The sequence below is a fragment of the Pyxicephalus adspersus genome, chromosome 3, assembly GCF_032062135.1.
Source record: "Pyxicephalus adspersus chromosome 3, UCB_Pads_2.0, whole genome shotgun sequence".
In the NCBI taxonomy this organism is placed as follows: domain Eukaryota; kingdom Metazoa; phylum Chordata; class Amphibia; order Anura; family Pyxicephalidae; genus Pyxicephalus; species Pyxicephalus adspersus.
In genome coordinates this window covers 69,339,019-69,357,304 of record NC_092860.1, presented here as the reverse complement: position 1 = coordinate 69,357,304, position 18,286 = coordinate 69,339,019, and the positions used below count along the sequence as shown (strand labels likewise).

Here is an 18,286-nt window from a genome sequence, read left to right as displayed (position 1 = left end):
TTGGGGTTCAAAGGAGGGGGATGTCATTGTACACACCCATTTGTACACGCCCCGTGGTAGATTTATTTCACTGGTAGATTTTTTTCATTAGAACAACGGATAGGGAATCCCCCTCCTCCGCAGTGTCTTGGGAGGAAGGGGATCCCCCATCAGAGATCTCCTCGCGGCAGCCGAAGGGAGCCACAACAAGAAGGCTGAAGAGCCGCATGCGGCTCCGGAGCCGCAGATTGCAGACCCCTGCCTTAGACCATTCAGAGTATGAATCATTAATTACAAGTCTCTGGATGCGATCTTTAAGCCAGTTCTCTATCCATTTACAGATTGACTTTTCTAAACCTATCAACCCTAACTTGCATATTACCTGTCTGTGGGGTACAGTGTCAAATGCTTTAGCAAAGTCCAAGTACACTATATTACCTGCTATTCCACTGTCTACCTGTTTACTTCCTCATAAAAAGAGAGTAAATTTGTTTGACAACTTCTGTCTTTCTTGAAGCCATGCAGACTATCACTTATAATATTATTTTCTAGCAGAAACTCCTCTATGTGGCTCTTTATCAAACTTTCTAAGACCTTTCTAACTATGAACGTTAAACTAACGGGTCTGTAGTTACCTGGTGATGACTTTGCTCTCTTTTTGAAGATAGGAACCACATTGGCCTTACGCCAATCCATCGGTACCTTGCCAGTGACTAAAGAAGCTCTTTGAGGACGTGGATGTAATCCATCAGGTCCTGGTGCTTTGTCAACCTTAATTTTTCCCAAATGTTTCTCAATCATATCAATTCTGAGCCATTGTGACTCATTTAAGGCAGTGACTTTGCTATTATGAATTTGGACTTGAGCTCTGCCATTTCCCTTCATATACACAGAGCTAAAAAAAAAGTGTTTAGTAAATCTGCCTTGTCTTTATTCCCAGTTACCAACCCAGCGACATCCTTTAAGGGGCCTACATGCTCAGATCTAATCCTTTTGCTATTAATATATTTGAAATTTTTGGGGGGGTTTGCTTTATTTTCCCTTGCAATCTGTCTTTCATTTTGAAGTTTTGCACATTTTATCTCCTTTTTACATATTTTGTTATATTATTTATAGGTTTCAAATGATGAAGGTGATCCTTAATTTTTGTATTTTTGGAATGCCCTTTTCTTGTTCCTTATGGCTTCATCAGCTGTAAGCCACATAGATTTTAGCCTCCTAAACTTATTACCCATTGGAATATATTTTTCAGTTTCCTTTTGTAGAACAGACTTGAAACATTCCCATTTCTGTTCTGTGTTCTTTGAGGACAATATTGTCTCCCAGTCCAAGTCACAGAGAGTCGCCCTTAATGGAACATTTGCTCTCATAAAATAAATGTTTTTATCTTTCCTGTTTTTGCTTCCTGTTTACAGCTTACATTAAATGAAATCATATTATGGTCACTGCTAAAAGATTCTCTTTTATTTGCACATTTGTTATAAGCTCTGCATTGTTAGAAAGAACTAGGTCCAGCAGAGTATCGTTTCTAGTTGGGGCTTTTATAAACTGTACCATAAAATTATCTTGTAATAAATTCAAAAATTTCCTCCCTTTTGCTGTTCCTGTAGTGCCCTTTACTCCAGTCATTGTCAGGGTAGTTGAAATCTCCCATGATTAAAACACTTCCACCTTTTGCTGCTTTTTCTATCTGTAGCTGTAGCTGATTTTCTATTTCTTCCATAGACTCCAATCATTAATTGTGTGCTATTCAACCACACATTCAACTCCACCCATAGGATCACTTCTCACATACAGACAGACACCACCACCCTTTCGTTTGACTCTGTCTTTTTGAAAGAGAGTATACCCAGGAATATTGACAGCCCGGTCATGCAAAGAACAAAGCCAGAATTCAGCAATGCCAACTAAGTCATAATTCTCACTCATTAAGGCTTCCAACTCCCCTATCTTGTTTGCTAGACTTCTAGCATTGGTGAACAGGCTCTTTAACCACCTGGGCGTTACACTGATGTCTAGATTTCTGTACCAAAAGCGGTACACTGTTTTTCATGAAATTTTTTTTTTTTAAATTGTAGACCTGTAACTTACAGAAATATGTCCGAACAAGGGTCTAATAGATATCATGAATATAAAAAAAGTTTGAAACACACAGTCATGTAAAAAAAAAAAAAAGATTTACTTTTAATAAAATTAAATAAAAAACACAAAAATCGGCTTAAACAAGAATCAATAAATAAATCAAAAATACTGTAAATGCAATATTTCGGTATACTATGTAGTAATATATTTTTCTAAAACACCTCCCTAGTGTGGTAAATTTTAAAACAGTCCAACGTCACATAACTATAGATAAAACCACATAAATATATTTTGTATTATTTTGGATTGGATTGGATATAGGACTTTGTATTGAATCCAATACAAAATATTTGAATTTCTTGCTACAACCCCAATCGATGGGTGCATGCACGGACATAATCAGGAATCGCCGAGGGACGCGTACGCAAACGCCGGGTGTTTCTAATTCTTTCCGAACTTCTGTACTTCCATGCAAAAAGTGTTAAATATTTTGCATGGAAATTTATTTTAGATTGTAGGCTATAAATCACCGAATTACTCAATAATTACTTATAAATTACCGCATAACTCACCCAAATATGTCGAAAATTTTATAAATTTAATAATAAATTTTTTTTTTTATAAAACATAAAAAAAATAAATCTTTAAAAAAAAATCTTTAAAAAAAATAGTGTATAATGTAATGTAACTGTACAGTATCTTTTTTTTCTAGGTTTTTCTCGTTTAAAATTGGGTGCGTCTTATAGGCCGGAGCGTCTTATACGCCGAAAAATACGGTATATAATACAATTATATATAATATATAAAGATTTCTTTGTATTGGACTCAATACAGCTTTTTTTGTATTGAGTTCAATACAAAAAGTGATTTGAATTTCTCGCACCGACACATGCAGCGACGTCACTGGGAAACCCCAGTGATCGTCACTGCACTCGCCAGGAGAAGAAGGAAGAGAGAGGACGTGTCCAGAGGAACTGCGGGGACCGGGTAAGTATTTTCTTACAGTTGTAATCGGATTGTCATACAATGTATGTCAATCGGATTGCAATACAACGTTTGTTTATATTTTTAACCACCTGGGAAAAGTTCAGGTTTAACACTTTTTGCAAGTGTTTTTACCCCGAACTATGCCGGGTTTAACGCCCAGGTGGTTAAACCATTGCTGCTTTTACAATCATTGTTTGCCAAGTCATTTTGTTTTGCAGTACAACTAGTACTGCACAATCTAATGTTTGTTTGTAACATGAGAAGCTCCCTACAATTATCCATAATCCTCCCCCCAACTATCCCCAATCCACCCTCCACTAGTGTCTGACCCCTGACTAACCTTTCTGCCACCTTTATTGACTGTCCTAGCCCCCCTCTGTCCTAGTTTAAATATTCCTCCACCATCCCCCTAAATCTTTCCCCTAGCACAGCAGACCCCCTTTCATTTAGGTGCAACCCATCTCTGGCATACAGGTTGTACCCCAATGAAAAGTCAGCCCAGTGCTCTATGAACCCAAACCCTTCCCTTCTACACCAGGACTTAAGCCATGCATTTAGCTGCATAAGCTCCCTCTGCCTTTCCTGTGTTGCGCATGGCACAAGCAATATTCCAGAGAATTTAGCCTTGCAGGTCCTTTTCATAAGCTTGAAACCTGGTTCCCTAAACTGATTTTTAAGGATCCTCCCTCTTCCATCTATATTGTCATTGGTTCCAACATGGATCAAGACAGCTGGGTCCTGTCCAGCCCCTCCCAGTACTTTGTCCACTCGGTCAACCACATGCCGAACCCAGGCACCAGGGAGACAGTAAACCATTCGGTTGAAGGGATCCGGGCAACAAACTATTCTATCAGTCCTCCTGATGATAGAATCCCCTATGACTACCAATTGTCTTTTCCTTCCTGGGTTTCCCTCCCCACCACTACTAGATGTGCTGCTCTCCCGGCTGTTAGGGGTAGCAGTAACATCTAGAGTTGCCACCACCGAGTCTGCCACCTGCACATCTTCACATAACTTTGCAAACATGTTGGGGTGCTCAAACCCAGGGCTGGCCTTCCTTTTCTGGGTGCCCCTACAACTCCCTCTAGTTACATTAACCTAACTCACTACATGTTCATCCTGACTAACCTCTCCACCCTCCACATCTAAGCAAATAACTGCCTGCTTAGTGAGCAGGAGACCCCTCTCTAGGTGATCCGGTGATTTCAGTGTTGCAATGCGCTTCTCCAGCTCTTCAATTGCAAGATACCAGAAAGGCGACTTGCTCACATCTGTCACAGCAGTATTCATCTAGGAGCCGTTGCTCCATTTGTGCATAAATGTGACAGACTGTGCACTGAACCAAACTTGTTTACAAGGATTTATAAATGTTTACTTACAGTTTGTGGTTACTATAAGGATTTAACTCCTTTTGTTTTCAAACTCCTGCTTTTTTAACTCCACTTCATTAAAAGTCCACTTGTTTCACGAGCCAAACAGTGACCCCCGTTCATTGGATTATCCATATACAATAAACCCACAATGCTAATGCAAGTGTTCTTATTGATATATTGCATTCATTTAAACTTATCCACATTCTACAATACAAACTGCAATACATTATAGAAAATATCCATGCACCACACATCCTGCTACTTATACTTATGATTTTATTTTTTCAATCCGTTGGATTTTCTATATCATATACTTACCCAACCTAAATGTTACAGATATGTTTCTATTGATACTATACAAATGTTTGACCTTAGTGGAACAAGTGTTACCATTTTTATTTCTGTATACTACGTAGTTACCTGCTTGCATAGAAATGTAACTGCCCTTGTCATTACCCCTGAGGAAGCAGAAAGGCAAAACCCATCGGGGTAAGAGGCATTACACGGGTATTTCACCCCCTACTCAACATTAGCATTAGTGATGATAACCAGCCACACTATTTAGAAATTACATCTGTATAGCATATATTGGTCACAATCTATCCTGATGATGTAATCAGGAATTGACTAAATTATTATGTTCTGTACTATCTCTTTATTATGTTTTGCTACTTTGCTCACTGTTACACTATTTGTCCTATGATACATATGTGAATACAAACTTGAATTTGCCAACAAAAACACTCCCTTTATATGCTTTTTTGACAACCTAGTGTCATTTCTTCCCTACATTAGAACTCACTTTTCCACGTGAGGTGTTGAAGTAACTTGACACAAGAGAAACTAGTGTCTACTCTCTGTTTTTCTATTTCATAATAGAATGGAGTGCAAAGATGAAAATAATTAGTTTAACTCATAGCACTATATCTATAGTAGAGTATAGTGTGTCTAAAATGATCTAAAATATAACTCCCATGACCAGGGGTTATTAATTGATGAGTTGTACATGAGATGTATGTAAACAAAGTGCTTTGTGTATATACATCAATTTTTTTGTATTTATTTTTTAATGCAGGAGCTAAAATATTTCTTTACTTAACCCCCCTAGTGGTATTCCCAAGGGTGACTTGGTGTGGATTTTCCAGGCAAAAAATGCCTATTTCCGAGTCACACTCGGGGTTGCTTTTAGCTAAAAAAAAATTCACTTGCCTTTTTCCGTTGGCGTCCTACTGGTCCCCGCAGGTCCTTGAGACACGTTCCCCCCCCTCCAATCTCCAGCCGGCCATCTCCGGGGTTTCCCGGTGACGTTGGTGCATGCGTCACTATGGGCAGGAGGATCGGCGGGAAACTCAAATAATTTTGTATTGGATTTAATACAAAATAGCTATATTGAGTCCAATACAAAGAAATATTCATATAATATATATTATATATGCTACTGTACAGTTATTTTACATTTAAATATTTTTATTTTTTTTAACAGATTTTAGTTATTTAAAGTTTATTAATCAATTTGTTAAATTTTTTAAATATCAGTGAGTTATACCTAAGTATAGCCTACAATGAAAAATAAATTTCCATGCAAAAAGTTGTACTACTTTTTGCATGGAAATTTGGATAGAATTAGACCACTGGGGAAGTTAATGCTTTCTTTTATGAGTTGTTGTGTGTTGTATTGTGGTAAAATGGGTCATTTTGTTTTCACAAACTTGGCCTATTGAAAATAATGGATTTTAATTTGTTCTTGGCTGGAGCCATCATTGAGAAATGCAGAACCACGCATGGGTTTAATGGGTCTTTAGTTGCCCAAGACACAATGACCTAGACTTAACACTAAGACTGGAGATAGATCATCATGGCAGAACCTTGGTAATTCAACATACCTGGATTGGAATTAATAAAAGTGATCTATTGTATGTGGCAATAGTTTGCAATCTTACACTAAGAATTATTGTAAGTCCAGTGAAAAATCAGCAAAACATAGCAGTGTGCACAGCACAATTTTTCTTTTTGTAATAAAACAGTTCTCTATGTATAGAACTGGATGTTTAATTAGCTTTTTTATTCCATTGCCTGCTATAATTCAGTAGGATTTTTTGGAAATGCAGTCTAGCTTTACTAAATCACCCAGGCTCTCTCTTGATCAATGTTCTCTAGTTTTAGACATGTTTGTAAATAGGGGTCAATAATTGACATTTTTTTCTTCCACATAATGCCATGTTATCATTATATCAGGAACTAGTATTATAACATGTACATGGCGGGACATTTGCATGTTCTAGTGTTGTCCCAGAACCAGCAGCAGTAATAAGTGATTTCTGCTACATCACACTGTCTCGGTATGGTACTGTGCAACCATTTCTATAGATTGCAGGTAAGAAGGTGTTAATTCACCTTCCTTTTAACATAAAAACTTGTGTTTGAACCCTTATGCAAGGAAATGTTTATTATATATTAAAATCAGAGTCATATACGCTAAAAACCTTTAGTCATAGTCACGAAAAATAAACACAATTGTGTTAAAATGTTTTATTAAGATCCTATGGAAAACATTTTTTACTGAAATATCTAATGCATTATGAAATAGCTACCTACATGGGAAGCACAGTGGCTCAGAGGTTAGCAATCTAGCCTTTGCAGCGCTCGGTCCTAGTTTGCAGGTTCTCCCCGTGTTTGGGTGGGTTTCCTCCGGTTTCCACCCACATTCCAGAAACATGCAGTTAGGTTATTTGGCATTCCTCCCAAAACTGACCTTAGACTGTCTAGACTGTAAAAAAAAAACTGCATACATAAAGACATTAACATATGACTATGGTAAGGACATTAGATTGTGAGCACGACTGAGGGACAGCTAATGACATGACTATGGACATTGTAAAGCACTGTGTAATATGATGACACCATATAAATACTGTATAATAATAATACATCAAAACATAACAAAAGTAAATGACTGATGTATACAGGACTGTCACCAAAAAACAATATATTCACCTTCCATAAAATTAGCATGTTTATACACATACACTACCGTATTTTTCGGACCATTAGACGCTCCGGACTATAAGACGCACCAGGTTTTCCGCACGGGAAAACAAGAAAAAAAAAATTCATTTGATTTCCCCTGAGATCCAGCGTAAAAAAATATGCATTCGGACCATAAGACGCACCCTGATTTTCCCCCCACTTTAGGGGGAAAAAAAGTGCGTCTTATGGTCCGAAAAATACGGTATTTGGAAAGAAGTATCCTACACTTGTCATTCTTTTTATGTTAGAAACATGAAACCAGCCCTTACATTCTAAGCACTCCACTATGCTGCCTGACCTGGATGTCAGAGATCCCCCATACAGATACAATAGAGTTTAGAGTTCCTCTTTAATGTCCGTGTCTAACATGACATAAACTCTTCTCCCTCTACCAGGAATTTTCCTTCATCGCATCATTAGTACATCCATCCAGATAAACTACATTACAACATATACACCGGAAAGAAAGACCCACTGCAAGGGTTGATTACTGCTGAAAGTGGAATTTGGATTTTTTGAAGTAATCACCCATTATATTATGTGCTCATCAACATGAAAGGTGAAGGTGATGCATTAAAGCAACAGAAGAATATACTGTACAGATCTAATCCCTAAATCCTCAATCTACAGCACTTTGATTAGCCACATTACACAATTATGTCACTGCCCTCGGTCACTTTAATCACATGGTGCTGATCTTCATCTCTCAAGATTTTAGCTTCACACTTATCCATTTTCCTTTTTAAGCACCCCTCATTGGTTAATATTGAAGTTGATGATGTCTCTCCTATGACATGTCTATACTGCAAAAAAAAAAAAAAAAAAAGTAATTTCAGCCAAATAAACAACCACAGGTCCCACCCTGTATGCCCTCTTGTACACTATTTCCCACACCCTCCTTACACTCCTTGCCCTCCCCCCCAGTCCCACCCCCATGTTTTCTTTTGCACTCCCAAGCACTCTTCTGCACTGACAGATCGCACTCGCTCTTTCACTCTCAGATTCCATCTCCATGTTCTCACCTGCACTCCATGTACTCTTCTGCTCCTCCAGATGTCTCTTTGTGCCCCCAGATCCTACCCCACCATGAATTCTCCTGCACCCCTATATCACACACCTCCCTTGCACCCCAGATTTCACCCCCCATGCACTGTCCTGCAACCCCCCCCCAGATCCTACATGTTGCATTCTTCTGCTTCAAAATGCATCTCTCCATATGCTACCCCTATGTACTTTCTTAAAACCCAGATGCCACTCCTTTTGCACTTTCCTACATTGCCCCACATCCCACCCCTAAAAGAATTCTCCTGCACTGCCCCAGATGCCACCCCTTATGTGCTCCCCTGCAACCTGCCCAGATCCCAACCCCCATCGTGCTCTCCTGATCCCTCATGGGCTCTCTTGCACAGCCAAATATTTCTTGAACCTCAAGACGACATCCCACCCCCCTACCAGGTGCCCTCCTGTACCTTAGGATTGAATAACCCCCACCAAGTGTCTTCTTGTACCCACAGATTGCAAACCCCCCACCAGGTGCCCTCCTGTACTAAAAAAAATCAACTCCTGCCCCACAGGTGCTTTTCTCTACCCCTAGATTGCACTCCCCCCCCAATCAGGTGCTCCCTTCTACCCCTAGGTTGCACCCCCTACCAGGTATCTCCTGTACCCCAAAGATCAGCTGTCGCCAACCGGTGGTCTGTACAGGGGACAAACTCCGCGGCTCTGGCTAGAGCCGCGGACCATGCCCCCGTACAGATCCCAGGCTCACGGAAGTAGGCTCAGACCTGTGATAGTAGAGTGGGCTGGTTCTGGCATTGTGATGTCACTAAAGGGAACGTTTCTTTCCCTTTAAGTGAGACCAAGCTCCCCGCTCATTCCCGGTACGGAACGGTGGCGACCACTGCCCTAGATCAGTGGTCGACAATATTTTAGGACCAGCGGACAACCAAATTTACCGGCTCCGCACTGCGCATGTGCGGGGGGGCCACGTGTCACTCGAAGGGGAAGAAACTTCCCCTTTAGTGACGTCATGATGTCACTTCCAGAGACACAACCCGCCCACTTCCCTGAGCCTGCATTCTGTACAGGAGACATGGGGTCCTTCTTCTGACCCCGCTAGGGGACGCAACCGACAGAGCTGCGGACCACCAGTTGGCGACCGCTGCCCTAGATCACACCCCCTCCCCACCAGGTGCTCTTCATTACTCCTGGATCACACCCCCCCACTAGGTGCTCTCCTCTAGCCCTAGATCATACCCACCAGGTTCTATCCTGTACTGCTAGATCGTACCTCCCCAGGCACTACCCTGTATCCCTAGATTGCATCCCCCCACCAGGTGTTATCCTGTGCCCCCAGATCCTACCCCTCCACCCCTTAGATTATATCCCCCTCCCCATCAGGTGCTCTCCTGTACCCCTAGATCGCACCCCCCACTAGGTGCTCTCCTGTGCCTCCAGATCCCATCCCCCAATGTGCTCTCCTGTACCCTGTAGATCGCATTCCCTACACCAGGTGCCCCAATACCCCTAGATTGCATCACGCTACCAGGGGTACCCCCTGTACCTCTAGATTGCATCACTCAACCAAGTACTCCCTTGTACCCCTATATTGCACCCCCCACCAGGTGCTCTTCTGTACCCCAATATTGCATCCCTCCTGTACGCCAAGTTAGCATCACCCCACCAAGTGCCCTCCTGTACCCCTAGATCGCATCCCTACAAGTTGCTCTCCTGTACCTCTAGATCGCACTCTCCCCCACCAATTGGCCTACTGTACCCTCACCAGCTGACCTCCTGTGCCCCCAGATCTAACCTCCCATGTGCTACCCTGTACCCCTCAGATTAAATACCCCCCCCCCCCCCCAGCCAGGTGCCATCCTGTGCCCCTAGATTACAACTCCCTACTAGGTGGTCGCCTATATCTCTAGATCGCACCCCCTTTAGGTACCCCTACAAGTTGCTCACCTGTACCTCTAGATCGCACTCTCCGCCTTATATCCCTAGATTGCAAATTCCACCAGGTGTGCCCCTGTACCCCTAAATCACACCCCCTCACCTTGTTGCGCTCTGACAATTAAACAATCGTTTAGGAGTGAAAATAGATCTTTACCCAAAACAAAATGTGCAAAAGTAGTGCGAAGTAGTAGTAGTAGTAGTAGAAGTAGTAAGAAAAGTAAAAAAAGACAAAAAAAGCCTGCAATACTCTGCTCACTGACAGGCGGCCTGGGTTGGAGAGATCAGCCAGGAAATCCTTCACTGCAGTCACAAACACGCAGCTGCAATCCCCCACAATTCTCTGTACGTATTGCGTCACATCACAAGCACCGCCCCTTACGCAAACACCGCCCCCTTCAAACAATTCTATTCGAACGTCCACCGTCCGTACAGCGGAAGTTTTCATACGTTGTGTTTGTACGCGGCTATGTTATTCCATGGTTTGTCTTTCCTTTGGGCAGATTAGATTTAAAAAGAAGAGCGCTGTGACAAAGTAGCCATGCCGTCAGGTTCGCGCTCACCAGCACGAAAACATTGGAGTGTGAAAAGCCGGAGCCGAGGCCCATCTTGTAGCTCTGATAGTTCTGACTTTGAGTCCAAGAAGAAGCAGAAAAAGGAAAGGACTTCATCCGATAGCAGGGAACGAGATCGGTGCCGTTCCGGTAGTTGGGAGAACGCAAAACAGAGAAGGCGCAGGTCCCGCAGCCATGGCAAGAGGATGAAGAGGGCACAGAAATCCAGGTAAGTGGGAAGCAGAAATCTTATTTAGCAGCACTGACATCTTTCCTACAAGACATGGAAGCCCAGGCTTGCACAGCTGTATTGCTTCCTCTGGTTTCATTGCACGGTGTATTAGGTATGTCATGGCACACAACACATGGAATGCAGACCTTTCCAGCCTATCTGCCTCTGGCCCAGGTTTTCTCATTCAGTGACTGGAATATATTGTAGGTTACATGTCCAATTTCTGTTGCAGGAAAAGAAAAATATAAACCAATTACATTTTATTTTTCATGCTACAAATATTCAGTAATCTGCCAAAGATCACATTATTTGAACAGCTAAGTAGCCCTCTCTTGTTTCTTTGGATCTCTGCTTTTACAAATTTTAGGTTCTGTAAAACTGGAAAGGAAGCGTCCTACTACCTGTAGTCTATAAATCTTGTGTATTTTGTACTCGGTAACATGTGGCTTGTGGGCCACTAACGCAGCTTTTCTCTTTAATTTGGAAAGAAGGACACAGCAAAGATTGTAAATCTGGATTATTGGTTATACCACCACCTGTGGGACTATGATGATGGACACAGTGCAAAATGAATAGCCCGGGCTGGTTAGATCAGTGTTACTCGCTGAATTCCCACCCCTTAGTATATCCAGTTTTACCATCCTTTTGAATTTTGTCCCAACTGTCCAGTGCCCCTTGATCCAACTTCCTAGTATTCCAAGTTTTGTGTGTCATCGCAATTTAGGCTTAGTTCACAGTGAAAACTGTGACATTTAAAGCGGAAGTAAACCCAAAACTCCTCAAAAAACAAAAAAAAAATCACACTTGCCTTTATTTCCACAGAGCAGTCGATCCGTCCCACGTCTTCCCAGTATCTGTCCGCTGGCTGGCACCAAAGCGCCAGGTGCCGTAATCTTTTCCTTTTTTTAAAAAAATGGTGTTGCAATTAAAAAAAAAAAAAAAAAAAAACAGAATTTTTACTTTTAATAAAAGGGTTGTCTACCCTTTTATGTGAAGTGAAAATTCTGAGTTTGGTACACTTTGATGCTCCTGAGTGACATCTGGCAACTGCTAGGCATCTGGAATTGAACCATCCACAGACAAGCCCAACAAGTCTCCTGCTGGCTTGGCTTCCCTCTTCTTTACGGTGCTCACTGTTCTGTCCAGTGCTGCCCTTTTCTTTCTTGTCACATAATCCGGACTTTCTCTGCCCCTTACCACCCCACCACAGGATAATTTTTTTTTCTCTGCAGGATATGAAAGATTTAGCATCAGTCCCATTATTGTGTGCTGGGGATTTATACTAAAGAATTTTACATAAAATACGTGGAAGTGTTCTCTGTATCACTAGTCTTTACTTGTTTGCATGTTTACATTCTTCTCCTACATGTACTGCTCCCTTTCTCCCCCTTTGCATCTTTGTCCACAAATATTGCTTATATATATATATATCTCCTTAGCACTTCTTTTCTGTACATACTGCCCAGTATCTTATACTCTCCTGTCCTGCTCAAGCTTTCCCTGTAAAACTCTCCATAGTCTTCTTCTGCACATAGCCTCTTATCCTACCGTTTACTCTCCCTCACATATTGCTCACTGTTATATTCTTTATACTTTTATCCTGCACATTCTGGTCCCTGCATAATGTCTGCATTCTTCTCCATTCAAATTCTGCCTGCAGACATACTCATTGCTCTCCTATCTTACACATCTTTCCCACAGTTATTCCTTCTGAGCTCTGAGAGTTCTGTACAATTTTTCTTCCTGCTACTTATATGCACACTATTTTTCCAAAATGTTTCAGTAGCTTTGTATCTTATATGCCTGACATCTCCTGTTGGAAATGGGCACTCTTCTCATAGTGTAATATGCAGTGCAGAATACAGAATTTAGACTATGTATTGTAAAACAAGTTGTACACAACGTAGTAATCTGCTGTATATAACTGGACCGATTGTGTAGTGCATGTTCAGCCTTGAATTGTTGCCCTTGTTGTGTTAAAATTGTACATGCTCATGTTGGCCTAAAGGGTATTTTTAGGTACTTTATATGGCACACACTATTTTTTTACCTATAACCCCAGTCTTCCCAGGTTTTTCCTGCACTTAACAACCTGTTTTAAGCATATACTGTGTTTGTCTTCTCTTGATTTCTGTTTTGTTTTTTTTTTTTCATTTAAGATCAAGATCCAATGAAAGGAACAAAGATAGAAAAAGAAGCAGAGAAAAGAGACAGAAGAAACATCAATCTTCATCTGAATCGGATCAAAGTGATAGAAGTGCAATGAAAAACAGAGAAAGAAGATCCACATCTAAGTGTTCGGTGTCTTCAGTTTCCTCTTCATCACCAACTAGGTCACAAAATCCAAAGTTTTCTTTTGAAGGTCCTACTTTGCAGGAGTTCTTTAATCTAAAAGAGGAAAACAGAAAAAAAAAGGAGATTATGAAAGCTATGGAAACACCAGAGGAAAAAAGAGCCAGACGTTTAGCCAAAAAGGAAGCTAAAGAGAGAAAGAAGCGGGAGAACATGGGCTGGGGAAAAGAGTACATGGGTTACACCAATACAGATAACCCATTTGGAGATAACAACTTACTGGGCACTTTTACCTGGAGCAAGGTTAGATCACAATTTTTTTTTTTCATTTCAGTTTGGGTTCCATTTTTATGTTCCCCATAATTTTTTTTTGTAGCAGACCAAAATACAACAAATGCATTGTTATAGCAAAATACCATCCAGATGATAATTATTTATTTAAACCATATTACCTATTACCAAATTTATTATTTTTAGTAGATGAGATAAATTATTTTGACAAGGGAAAGTTTGAACAAAGAAAGTCAAATTTGACAGGGAGAAATGTAAAAGATTCATAGTAGTTAGTGGGATATCAAATAGGTAGAGAAATATGAGTAGTTGACATTTTCATCAGGACATAATCTGCAAAAGAACATGGTTTTATGATTTTTGGTTAGGGTTGGCATGTATGGCTACCACAAGGTTCAAAAATTAAAATGAACTTAAAAGGGCATTCCTGAGGAGTACCATACAGAATGGGAAATAAATTATGCCAGCTAAATTTTTTTCTGAAATGTATGTGTCTGCTAAGCCGGAAGGTTGCTTAGCAATTAAACCAGAAATGTACATTAGAAGAGGGTTTAGGTATAATGGCAAATATGGCTTTGGGGGAATTTGGTGGTAGAGAAGGAGCTTGTTTAATGGATTGATTTTAACTGGACAAGGTATTATCAGTTTCTTGTGGGATAATGTGTAATGGCCTTCTGGGCCAGAGCAGTTTCCTGTTATGAGGAATTTACCAGCTTTTTAAACTTATTCTTCCGTATCTTTAGCATGAAGAGTGGCTGTATAAGCGTTGGAATAGTTCTAAATCCAAATATTGTAAAGTTATATACACACACATCTGATTAATGTCCGAGAATCTGATGTGTTTTCGGTGGTTGCCTTCCCCTTCAACATAGAACAGCTGCTGTGTTCTTAACCCTGTTTGTTCATCCCTCACTTGCTTTGGCTAGAAACTATAATGAACAATCGTTTCCCGTGGTGAAAATTGCAGGGTAGTATAGTTGCAGGATACGAGTTCTCCCTAGAGATCAACAGTGTTCGAATATCTGCAAATGTTTTTTTTTTTTTTTATTTATTATTTATTATTTTTATTATTTTTCAAAAAATATTATTAAATTTCCAATTATAAATTACAAACAATAATCCGCTTCCCATTGTTTCATGTAAAAAAGTTTTTTGTCTTGAGGAAATAGTGTGCTATAGACTGCTGATCTCATCTCATTAGCTTCAATGATCATGCTACAAGATTTTTCAAAAGCAGTGCTCTGGTAATGAGGAGACAGCCCTTTAAGCTTATTTTAGATAAAGGATCTGATGTGATTGTACCTAAAAACTTCCGCTGGCAGGAGGGCGAATTGTAGGTGAACAACTAAGGATGGCTTTCCCATCTAACAAATCTCCAACGCGGAAAAACCCCTTGTTGCACCACCTCCGAAATCGACCCTGATCGCATCCAGGAAGACATTTAGGGTTTTTCCAAAGAGGTGTAAGAGGAGCATGTTGGGAGTGAAGTTTGTAATTGTTCTTTTGTTCATAAGTACCTCTATCGGTATGGAAGGGCAAGCTAGGGCTTCTAGGATGTGGTATAGTGATCTGTCCTAGAGCTGCTTTTTGCGCCGCTCTCTAGTGCTATATTGGGAACTCCCAATTTGTTTGGGGTGTACAACGTTGACGCATTTATACGGTGTTGTTTGTTGCCCCATACAAATTTGAGTAGCTTGTTCTGTATGTTTCGAAGAATCATTTTAGGGATCACTATAGGGAGCGTCCTAAATAGATATGATAGCAGGGTTCTCCCTAGGCCCTTTTAGCTGGGTGTACCACCCGGCACTTTTCAGCACCCACCCGGCTGTTTTTGGGTGGTTACTAAAGAGTTTGGTCACAATACAGGGGCTCCCACCCACCTACAATTTCTTCCCACCCGGCTTAAAAAAAATTCTGGGTTGAGCACTGGATAGTCTAGGTAAAATACTCATTTTAATCATTGCTATTCTTCCAAACCATGAAGAAGGGGAAGAATGTCATCTGTTTAAGTCTCTTGCTATTGTGCGGAACAAAGGGGGAGGATAGTTGGCTTTAGTATTCCACTTAAAATCAAAGTTCCCTTTAGGTTGTGTTACTACAGATTCCGAGAATGAGATGTTGAGGGCCACTGATTTATCCCTAATAATTTTTAGTTCTGAAACTTCTGAAAACATATCCAACTCTTTAAACAGGTTAGGTAAGGAAATTAGTGGCGCCGAAACATACATTAAGGCGTCATCCGCAAACAAAGCCTCATTTATGTTTTGTAGGTCCACATTTGACCCCCTTAATATCTGGGTTAAGTCTTTTACTTCTCGCTAGGGTTTCAATTGCTAAGGCGAACAGTAGGGGAGATAAAGGGCAACCCTGCCTAGTACCTCTGCTAATTTTGATTAAATGAGGGTATTACACCTTCATTGCTATTCTTGCTGAAGGTGTTGAGTATAAGGAAGTAATCACTCTAAGGAACGCCGGGCCAAACCCCATGGTTTGGAAAGAAAAGACTCCATTTTAGCTTCTGATATGGAATAGGGCGCTTCATATATAGTTTGTTAAGTCATGAAATGCCTCTAAAACAACTTTCCTGTTTTGTGACTCCTGTCACCGAATTTATTCCTGGAAAGGGCAGCGGTGGGTCCTATGGAAAAAAAGCATGCCACCGCTCCACAGGAGGCCATGTTTACCCCCTCTGATCTTCTATCCGTATAGGTAAGAAAAGATTAGGAAAAAATAAAAAAAAACAATAAACTGCTCTTAAACTCAATATTCATACAGCTAACTTTAAACGCAATGAAAAAAGGATATCATTAAAGTCTACGGCTTGGTAGAGAAAAGAAGCAGGTATCTCAAATCCTCTGAAAAGGATAACTCTTCTTACATGTTGATTGAAGAATACCCAGAAGTTCAAGAGCTCTTTCTTCTAGTTTTGAAGATGGTTGCACTTGAGTCCCAGTAGGAAAAAGTGGTGACACAGCTCCCTCTGCTGGTGATTTAGAAGAAGGATCCATGGAAATAATTCCTAAGTCCTTGAGCAGATTTTCACCTTCCAGGAAAGTGGAAACTGCATATATTATGTTCTGATAGTTTAAACATTGCCGAAAAGGAAAGGCCCAGCGATTATCTAATGTGTGAAAGTAAAGCCTGAAAAAGGAGTTTTAATGTCCTTCTCTGTATAGTAGCTGGGGACAAGGCCGATGTAGATCATTACAGGATGGCAGCATAGATTTAAGAATTGCTTTTACTGTAGAATCAAGATTATTATTTTCAGGTAAGCCCCAGATTCTAAAATTATCACACCTGGAACGATTTCCATTAAATCTAGGCGTTGACCCAGGGAATGAAGTCCTGTTTCAGGTCAGTAGTGATCTTAATAATGGCCAATTCCCTCTCCAACAATGCTGCAAATCTGGCTATTAGGGTTAGCACCAAAATACACAGTGGCGTGAGTTTGGGCTGCAGGAATACTATCAGGACTGGAGGGGTCCTGAACTTTTGCTTTAGGAAGGACTCTAAGCAATAAGTCTGTATCTTGAGAGGAGAAGGGGTGGGGGGATGGGGGAGGCTGAATCCTCAGTGTGGACTTAATGGACAGGGGAGCACATGGCAGCATGCAATATTTCAGGAGAGGAGGTTATAATCTTACCTCTCTCCACAGGATCATCACTGTCAGAATGCTCTATAACTGCTGGGGATTAGGATGGCTTGGATTGCCTCTTAGATGCTGGCTGTGCAGTGTGCTGCTGGAGAGCGTGCTGAAGAGGGGGCTGCTTGTCCCCCGCCATCTTAGATGACAAAGGTGTTGCTCTGTTCAACCGCTCCTTGGATTTCTGTGGCTGCTTTCCCTTCATGATGTGCAACCAAAAGATGTGTGCTGTTAGTAGAGGATCCGACCTGTGGAGCCATGATCAGCTGAGTAGAAGGTGAGGAAGACTGGAGAGGCACGGAGCTGACTAGGGAAACATCCACACGTGTCCCCCACGCATGTACACTCCCTGCAAGTGTTTTAAAGTGAGGGGGTTGTTGGAGATTTTATCAAGCTTCAGGTTGATGGCAAGGTTAGAGTTGTTACAAAGCAAGACTATACTCTGTGTGGAGGAGGTCTACTAGATTGGGATGGGAGGGGGGGTGTAAGTTCCAGAGAATATGAAATAAGATAAAGAGGTCACTTCTTTGCTTGGAACCTACCTTGTAGTCTGGTCGTCCTGGAATCCTCCTTTGTCTGTCGTGGTGGAAACACTTCACAGGCTCAAGATCCGGTGAAGTAGCCTGCAGTGGATGGGGTGGAGGGGAGCTCCAATCCAAGATTGGACGATAAATACAGAAGGGGTGGGGATTTACCTTTTTTTTTTTTTTTTTTTTTTTTTTTTAATTAGGTTTTAACCTCCCCTCCCCCCAGTAAAAAAAAAAGGGGTCCCCAAAATAGGTTTGCATGTTGGGGACCCCCTGCGGGCCAATCTCGTGGCAATGAACATCAGGTGGCTGCCAGTTGTCTAATCATCAGCCAAATTAAATACCCC

General features: G+C 41.1%; 1 protein-coding gene and 1 long non-coding RNA gene across 2 annotated transcripts in view; one reads left to right on the top strand and one right to left on the bottom strand.

The window, feature by feature from the left end:
* The window catches only part of LOC140326464 (uncharacterized), a 48,555-nt gene extending 41,002 nt beyond the window's left edge, over positions 1-7,553 (bottom strand). The window contains exon 1 of the long non-coding RNA XR_011919876.1: positions 7,017-7,553. This is a non-coding gene — a long non-coding RNA (uncharacterized lncRNA). The remainder of the gene's footprint in view (positions 1-7,016) is intronic.
* A 3,207-nt stretch (positions 7,554-10,760) lies between these two features.
* LOC140326462 (uncharacterized) lies at positions 10,761-17,639 on the top strand. Its single transcript, XM_072405071.1, has 3 exons — positions 10,761-11,183; positions 13,346-13,781; positions 17,425-17,639. The coding sequence occupies exons 1-3, from the start codon at positions 10,942-10,944 to the stop codon at positions 17,449-17,451; spliced, it is 705 nt and encodes a 234-aa protein (XP_072261172.1). The 5' UTR covers positions 10,761-10,941; the 3' UTR covers positions 17,452-17,639.
* Positions 17,640-18,286: the final 647 nt, after the last annotated feature.